This window comes from Borostomias antarcticus, assembly GCF_949987555.1.
Source record: "Borostomias antarcticus genome assembly, chromosome: 11".
NCBI classification, from domain to species: domain Eukaryota; kingdom Metazoa; phylum Chordata; class Actinopteri; order Stomiiformes; family Stomiidae; genus Borostomias; species Borostomias antarcticus.
In genome coordinates, this window is record NC_140244.1 from 10,449,092 (window position 1) to 10,458,141 (window position 9,050).

At 43.5% G+C, this 9,050-nt stretch overlaps 1 protein-coding gene and 1 long non-coding RNA gene across 2 annotated transcripts; both read left to right on the top strand.

Annotated features, from left to right (window-relative positions):
• Positions 1-60: 60 nt before the first annotated feature.
• Positions 61-6,805, top strand: pa2g4a (proliferation-associated 2G4, a). Its single transcript, XM_084445404.1, has 13 exons — positions 61-234; positions 1,277-1,405; positions 2,671-2,776; positions 3,619-3,688; positions 3,812-3,904; positions 4,035-4,098; positions 4,224-4,302; positions 4,444-4,522; positions 4,649-4,782; positions 4,917-5,011; positions 5,094-5,221; positions 5,393-5,446; positions 5,545-6,805. Exons 1-13 carry the CDS (start codon positions 153-155, stop codon positions 5,605-5,607), a joined length of 1,176 nt encoding a protein of 391 aa, XP_084301530.1. The 5' UTR covers positions 61-152; the 3' UTR covers positions 5,608-6,805.
• Positions 6,806-7,551: 746 nt separating this feature from the next.
• Positions 7,552-8,911, top strand: LOC311315235. Its single transcript, XR_014630667.1, has 4 exons — positions 7,552-7,583; positions 7,686-7,712; positions 8,459-8,481; positions 8,596-8,911. It is a non-coding gene; the product is annotated as an uncharacterized lncRNA (long non-coding RNA).
• The last annotated feature ends 139 nt before the right edge of the window (positions 8,912-9,050 follow it).

Here is a 9,050-nt window from a genome sequence, read left to right on the forward strand (position 1 = left end):
TGGCGGGTTTGAATATTGTGACGCAAATGCCTTCGTAGGCGTGAGGTGGGAAGGATTGGAGGCGAGGAGGGATTAGGGGACTGTGGAGCTGTGTGCTCAGGTTTACTTGTTTGACATATCGGTGGAGTGTTGTAAAGAAACCCGCTGTCAAGATGTCTGACGACGAACAAGAACAGACCATTGCCGAGGATATGGTTGTCACCAAATATAAAATGGCAGGTGACATCGCCAAACGTAAGTTCTTTTAGCAATATGTGTGGGTGGCAGGAATGAGGTGACCTGCTGTCGGCCTGTCGTGGTTGTTCACCAGCAGCCATGTGCTTTGACATGCGAGTCTCAAAAGGCAGTGTACGACAAAAATTGGCCTTGCTTGCAAGAGTGCAAGCCCAGGTCACTTAACCATGTTGTAATAGATAGATTAAATTAGCTAACGAACTATAAAAGCTGGCTAGCTGGCTAACTAACGTTATATGACCCTGGTACTAGCTAGCCAACGCATCGATAGCTAGTTTACGTTAGCTACCTAGCTATGCGGCTATGCTAGCTAGCGAACACATTTCGTAGGGGCTTAGAACTGTCACTGCTGCTAGCTAGCCTGCTAGCTAACATTGATGCCTTTAGTACATTGGCATTAGTAGCTAGCTACTCCTCTTAATACATCCATGGAGCGAAGGCAGCTGGGTTGTCACATCACGTTGATGTAATGTTAATGTGTGTTCATTCAAACTATTGTTAGGTTAGTGCGAGAAAGTTTGCAGAGTATGTGAAAGAGCTTTGCCACCTTATTTCTACAACCAGTGAGTCGTTTTGTTAGCTTGCTGGAATACTGTTACTTTATCCTGACAATTACATTTAGGCTAACGTTAAAAAGACCAAAACACTTAAATGGTCAATTGACTTAATTATCCAGATTATTATCATAGCCTTGCAGTTCATTGTTACTCTCAAAGACTTTCACAGGCCTAGATCTAGTCGGTAACTCAAATGCTGATTTTGCTTTTTGGCTTGACCTCGTGAACTAATCTATGTCACTATACCCAGCCAGCCAACCATTGTATTTTCGGCACCCCAAACCTTTTCCAGCAACATAAAACCCCAACCAACCTCTGGGGTCTGACAATGGGGGCATATGTTTCCAATTCATAGTTTCGGACATAGCCTTTGATGTTGTGGATAGTCTGGTCCCGTCTCACTACACTTTTACATCTCCCCATCTCATTTGTCTAATACCTGTTCACCTGCTCCCTCTTTCTTTTCTCTCCCGTCTGTCGCCCAGAGGCACTGCGTGTGGTGGTGGAGGCAGCCCAGCCTGGGGTGTCGGTGCTCAGCCTGTGTGAGAAGGGTGATGCCCACATTATGGCAGAGACTGGGAAGGTCTTCAGGAAGGAGAAAGAGCTGAAGAAAGGTGAGGGGCCTTGGGGAGGTCCAGGAAGAAGTGGGAGAAGAATATGGGGCTATGCCATGATGAGAGAGAGATAAGGCTGTTTGTCTCCTGTTGATGTTTATTCAGACAAGAAAGTGGTTGCGAACCATGGTTTCATGGACTCATGATGGGGTTCAGTTTTTGTAGTCTGCATGTGGGCATGTCACACATTTAGAATGGGCCTGAACCTTGGGGTGGGTGTCTGAAATTAGATAAGACTTAGAAAAGAGAATGCTCTTTTTCGACAACCTGGACCTTATTTACGGAATATCATAAGACGTTTGACTCACTGAGAGAACTTTGGTGTAATTCGGAAGCCTGTAGAAAAAAATTAAAATCCAGCGCGAGCCAAGTATTTCCATGTAATGGCGGCGGACGGTGAACCGAGAATGCAGCTTCTAAAAAAATTATTTTCTGCCGCGAAACGGTTGTTTTCATCAATCTATTTTTATGAATCGCTAGTTGTGCTTCCATAGAGCTAGGGCCTGTTGTGGTTTTCACATGGCTCTGTAATATGATCTTTAGAAACGAAATAAGCTTCCCCACTTGCTCCAGCACGCATGCGCACAGCGCGCAGACTGGCTATTCTCCGTCTGTAGGCTACACTTGCGGCTCACATTCTCTATGCTACAATTGGCTTCCATCATATTCTAAGTCATCTTCTATATCCTCAAAATCTGATAAATATTCAACCATATTGCACACAATATTCCAGGCACCAACAAGCCGATTGTAGCGTAGAGAATGTGAGCCGCGAGTGTAGCCTACAGATGGAGAATAGCCAGTCTGCGCGCTCTGCGCATGCGTGCTGGAGCAAGTGGGGAAGCTTTATTTTGTTTCTAAAGATCATATTACAGAGGCATGTGAAAACCACAACAAGCCCTCGCTCTATGGAAGCACAACTAGCGATTCATAAAAATAGATTGATGAAAACAGAAAAATTTTCGCGGCAGAAAATACGTTTTTTAGAAGCTGCATTCTCTGTGCCTCGTCCGCCGCCATTACATATATATGTAGATATACTTGACTCGCGCCGGATCTTAAATTTCTTCTACAGCCCTCCGAATTACACCAAAGTGATCTCGGTGAGTCAAACGTCTTATAATATGCCATAAATAAGGTCCAGGTTGTCGAAAAAGAGCATTCTCCTTTAAAGCACTAGTAGGTCTCTGAAACACACACACTCAAACAAACAATGCAGATGATATCCAAATGAAGGTTTGGTGGTTCTCTCTTCCCTCCTCCAGGCATTGCCTTCCCCACCAGCGTCTCAGTCAATAACTGTGTTTGCCACTTCTCTCCCCTGAAGAGTGACCCTGACTACACACTAAAAGATGGAGATCTGGTCAAAATGTAGGCACTTCCATCTACAGTAACTATCCCCTATGTCCTGTGTGTCTCCAGTCTCCCCAAGTTGTTATATCTCCCGTGTCTGTCTCTCTCGTGTCATCATGGGTCTGAAGGGGTTCTTCCTCTATGTTGGTCAGCTCTCATTTCCCTGTCTATCAGGTGGCAAACAGCAAGTAAGGTTTGACATGTAAGCTGTTGCAGCCTATTCTACCTGTCTGATCAGTTAGTGGTATCACTGTTGCCAATTGGCAAAATGCACATGGTTTGCACTAGCTTCATCTTGGTTTGCACTAGCTTCTTCATCTTGGTTGTTGGATTGCCACTGTGTCTTTGTCTCTGTTGAACATCCCAGTTTTGTTTTATGTCTTGTCTTTATTGAAGGATTGTCGTTGTTTGTTGAATCAAGAAAATTCAAGTGTTCTGATAGAGAGACAACTTGTAGGTGAACTACCAACTACTTGTGCATACATGCTTGTGTAATTCCCAGAGTTTGTTCAGAAGGAACCTAATTTAATACAGCACCTTTCAGTAATGAAATTACCAGTGGCGCTGGCTTTAGAAGATATAAGCATCCTGCAGTATTCTTCTAGGTTATCATGAACCACTAACAAATTGTACCCTTGGTGCATGTCCCCACCGTAATTTAATCATACAAAATAAATTGTTTTGCCTTCGTCTGACCTTGATCTGTCTATGATGTTTGTATGCACAGCGTGACTGGTTTAATCATCCATGTTCTTTCCCAACAACTGGGATGCATATCTGAAAGAGTGATGCACTTCAATCTGATTGATCATTGTGTTTCAATGTTTTTTCCCCCCAATCCTTTCGCCTTGTTTCCACAGTGACCTTGGAGTCCATGTTGATGGCTTCATTGCTAATGTTGCCCATAGCTTGGTTGTTGGAGCCACTAAGGTATGTCCTCTTGTGATTTAAAATTGTGTCTCCAGAACTGGTCATCACGCCCCTCAATGTAACAGTCCCCTTCAACCTTTTATATTTTATGATCCCCTGTCTTCCCTGTTCTCTCCCCATAAGGAGGCTCCAGTCACCGGACGCAAAGCCGATGTGATCAAAGCAGCTCACTTGTGTGCAGAGGCTGCTCTGCGCCTTGTCAAACCTGGCAACCAGGTAATAATATCCCCCTTCACGGCAGATTGTCCACCAAGACCCTAAAGCACAACAAACACTTTTCTTGCTGTAGTGTGGCTCTTTTTACACTAATTAGTCAGGTCATCATCTTTGCCTCTTCCTCCCTTAGAACTCTCAGGTGACAGAGGCTTGGAACAAGATTGCCCAGTCATTCAAATGCACAGCTATTGAGGGTGAGTGCCTTCATTGAATGAGGTATAAAAGCCAGTTAAAGGGAACAGTCATTCAACCCTCCAGCATGATTGGAGACATAAGTATATGCTTAACGTTATTGTTTCCCTTTTAATTTCCTTTGAAGGTATGCTATCTCATCAGCTGAAGCAGCATGTGATCGACGGAGACAAGACCATCATTCAGAACCCCACAGACCAGCAAAGGTACACCATTCACTGTTTACCTAGATCATGCACCTCTGGCATTTCTCCTGTTTGTAGAACATAATGCAAAGTTATCACTATAGTGCCTCACCAAAGGCATTTCAGTGGCAAAGAGGATACTAATAGGATGCCTTTTGACAGGAAGGACCATGAGAAGGCGGAGTTTGAGGTTCACGAGGTCTATGCTGTGGACGTGCTCATCAGCACTGGGGAAGGAAAGGTGAGTCTTCAGATCAGTACACTTCACCTTGTGTCCTTCCCGTCCCCGGCTGTGCAGTGGTGATGTTTCTGCCAAAGAACCTGAACTGACGGATCTGCACCTTTCTACTCCCTGTCCTCTGCCCAGGCCAGGGACGGAGGCCAGAGGACCACCATATATAAGAGGGACCCCAGCAAACAGTACGGGCTGAAGATGAAGACCTCCCGCATGTTCTTCAGCGAAGTGGAGCGCCGCTTCGACGCCATGCCCTTCACCCTGAGGTGCGGTAAGATCATACTGTGTCCTCCACCGTGCCGATGTTTCTCGCGTCTCAGTTCAAGCACTTTTTTCAATTTGTGTGTTTGGAGGACTTTGAGAACTTAACTCCTCTTTTCCCTCCCTCTCCTGACCTCAGGGCGTTTGAGGACGAAGCCAAGGCCCGTCTGGGGGTAGTGGAGTGTGCCAAGCATGAGCTGCTACAGCCCTTCAGCGTTCTCAATGAGAAGGAGGGTGAGTCTCTGTCTCTCTCCTTCTGTCTCGCTTCCCTTTGTGACAGCCCTCCTCACGCTGTCTCTCTCTCTCTCTCTCTCAGGGGAGTTTGTGGCCCAGTTTAAGTTCACAGTGCTGCTGATGGCCAACGGCCCACTTAGAATCACTGATGGACCCTTTGAGCCTGATCTCTACAAGTCGGAGCACGAGGTGCAGGATGCTGAGCTCAGGGTGAGACTCCCAGCCTACACTCATTTAAACTCCAGGGCTCCCGCTCACACTTAACATGCATAGTCATGCACAGGGGATGAACACTCAAGAAACTGGCTTAGGATACATTTATGTGAAAGGATTGAGCTGCATGACAAATAAGACATGGCAAATGATCTCCCTCCTCCACAGACCCTTCTACAGACCTCAGCAAGCCGTAAAAAACAGAAGAAGAAGAAACAGAAGGTATGTTTTTCCTCAGTTGTGTCATGATTTCAGTAATGATTATGAAGCTGAGTTTTGCTGGATTTTCTTCTCAACCTGTTGACCTGTGTCATCTGCAGGCTTCCAAGACTGCAGAGAGCGCTACTGGGCAGCCGACTGAGGAGACCGAGGCAGCAGAGTAGACACTACTGGTCCAAAAAAAACAAAAAAACAAACTCTCTCTCTCTCACTGTCACACACACAAACACCCCAAAGAACAGCAAGATAGAAAGTGAAATTTACTGTCAGCCTCTTTTTGACCCTCACTCTTTTCTAGCATTGAGGCCCCAAAATAAATCGGATGAATTTGATGATGGTGATCTTATTAGAGTGCACTAAATTTCTTAAATACACACTTGTATACCATTCTGTTGAAGATCCAAGCAAGTGTGAGGCTTCATGCCTAAGTGAACGACATGGGTCTGGCCATTGATACTGTAACTGGAATGAAAACTGGGGAAGCACCCTTTTTGTAGAACTGTTTTGACACATTGTTAGGTAATGTACCTGACTTATGAAAATGTTGCAACCTATAGGTTAAGGGCTATGAACTAACCTATAGGTTGTGTTATGAACTTTCTAAATTAAAGTTGTAGAAACAAATGGAAGAAAATGTAAATTGTTCAAACGGATGGTCAATAATTGTATTTTTCTGTTAATTTCTTCCACACAGACTTTATATCTGTTATTCTGAGAAGGGACTTGGTTAACCCTTTTGTTTTGGATGATCACATACAGTCCAATAGAATTCAAATCATGGATTCTAGAGCGTTTTAGAACATTGATTCAGAATACAGAATTCCAGCACCAACACAGCTCCACTTTTGGGAACATTCTGCTACAACTACTGCCATCAGACCTGAGCCAAATGGTATTTGGAAACCATTCAAAATACTGAAGCTGTATTTGGGCTTGCTTAATGCTATTGAAGTAATTTAATAGTTGTAAAGTGCGAAAGCCCATACATGAACTCCTTGAACTCCAAGGAAGCTCCAGCAAATGACTGCTGATTTTGAAAGGATTTCCAATACTTTTATTTTTACCCAGGTCTGACTGTCGTCACATTCTTTTCTGGGAAAGTCATTTTAGGGACATTTGGTATTGTGAGTGTTGTTCAAGTTTGGTCTTTCATAAGGTAAACAAATCTGTTTCTCAAAGCATTTAGAGAGATAATCTTCCAACTTGACAGTTTGGTAAGGGAGGGTTGTGGTACGATACTCATCACTCCCAGTTCTTCGGAGAAGCTATACAATGGTGTCATCAAGAATGTTGCAGAAGGAAACATCAACAATACTGTATCGTAGGACTGATCTTTATAGCATAAACAGTATGCAGGACAAGTTTGTACCGTGTAATGAAATAAAATACTTTTGGAATATGTTATCTAGATTTTCTGTTGAGCATACAGCGACAAACACATGTCTCATGTCCTCCGACAGTATTAAGACAAAGCTGGATGTTTGGCAGTAGCTTAGTAGAATGTAGGACTACAGCTAGTTCAACAGCAGAAGTCGACTTTATTATAGTCAAATTTCGCATGAGTGTAATTTATCACTAATGGTCTATAGTGCAAATAAATAGTGGTTTTCAGTAATATTTTACTGTCAGTTGAGTAACTATACGTCTACTGGGATAGCCTCTGACCACCTTTGCCCAGATTTCATACATGTATGTGGGCCTACAGCTCGTTCATAAGTGATCAAACTTCCCAGATTACAGCCCTATTTACATAAAGTGCAGGTGCATCAGATGAGTTCACATAAGAAAGACCCCAGCACACGTAGGCTACACTCTTGTTTGTCTTGGTTTCATCTGTTCTGGTGTTTCTTTCCATTTGCGAAGACAAATGAAATACTGTATATGCAAGTGCCTATTTTGTTTGTGACAAAGCATGTAGGCCTACATTGTTTGCAATGATGTATATGAGGAAAACAAACAAGTCGAACTGGTATCGTGTAGATATTTGTTTTCTAAAACATACATGGATTTATATCGCGAACTAATTTACCAAAGTAAATTTTGCTTAGCTAAGGGCGCTAGAATATGACGTCAACTTAGGTATAAAAGGCTCCTATTTTCGTCGTCACATCCTCTTTCAGTTGGTCTACTCGCTCTCGAGGTAAGAGTGCTGATAAATTTACACCATCGGAATCCAACTCTATCCGATGTAATTTGAAGCCATCTGTTATAGGTATTAACTTTGTTTCATTCTCCTTTACAGACACATCTTCACAAGATGAGAGCCAAGGTGAGTGGACAAGTAGTTGAAATATAATTGCTAACATCCTCGTTCGCTCTGTGCTCCCTTCAGTGTAGCTAGCTGATTTGTGAGCTGGTTTTCAAAATGCTTACTCAAATTGAATGATCTTGCATCCTTTTATATTTCTTATCCACTTGGTTAACATTTTTTACAAGTAGATTTGGCTGCAAGCAGTGTTCGCTTTGTCGCTAGCTAATGTTTTGGAAATAAGATCCAGGGCCTCGGCTGGCGCAGTTCTAGTAGTATACATACCTTCGGTTTGTACATGGCTTGGCTGTATTAGCTGGTCAATTGCATTAGTAATTCATGATACCGGTGTGCGGTTTCGGCGCATCAACGTTACTTGAAAGGTTTTTGTCAAACATTGGCAGACGTGTTTGTAATGCTACCATGCTTCCCGCGCGTGGTTGTCCCAGTAATTTGACGCATGGGATACTGCGACAGGCGGAGGCACAGGCCCAGTTTTCCGCTGGCATGATTGAGTCAATATCAAATGCCAGAATTGGGGTGTGTAGGTCGTCTCGCCCCGAAAATTGCATGGCGTGCATTACTGATGGCAAATGGGATCTTGAGGACAGTAGGCAGGGGAGATTGTATTTTCTGTAATTGTTTTGTAAAATTACCTGTAACGTTGTGAGCACACCAGCAATAACATTTCACTGATTGTACTTTACGTTTTGATGTGATAGATCTCAATCTGAGACCTTGATGCTAACGTTTGCTTTATTTTACAGTGGAGGAAGAAGCGTATGCGCAGGTAATCATTTCTTGTAACATTATTGAATGCATCAACTTTTCTGTGGTGATAAAAAGATTTTGGTTCTTCCCATAGAGTAAACATGACTGACTTGGTGATCCTTTTCGCAACTAGGCTGAAGCGTAAAAGGAGAAAGATGAGGCAGAGGTCCAAGTAGACCAGCCCCCCTCCCCCCTGCAGCTGTGAGCCCTCCATGCCCTCCCTGGTGTCCATGTGCCAAGAGCAGAAGCATGGTTGTCTGAAGCCGCCCTTGTCGTGAAGACCCTAACCCTGGTTACCCCACCTGTTACCGTGGAGGCTGGCTGTTGACTGCTGACGGATGGCAAGAGGACTTGGTTCTACTCCTCAAATCTGGACTTGACCATCTGCACAGCACAGTTGCCTGTTGTAAAGACCACAATTAAAACGTTGCTTTACTAACTAAATAAGATACTGGTGTGATGCCCGTTTTTCATATTGACTTTTACATTGTAATATATTAGTCTTGCTGCATACTGAACTATTGATCATGTATCTATTCCAAGGGTTTAATGAGCAATAACTTGTAATTCTGTTAGGTTAACTTGCAT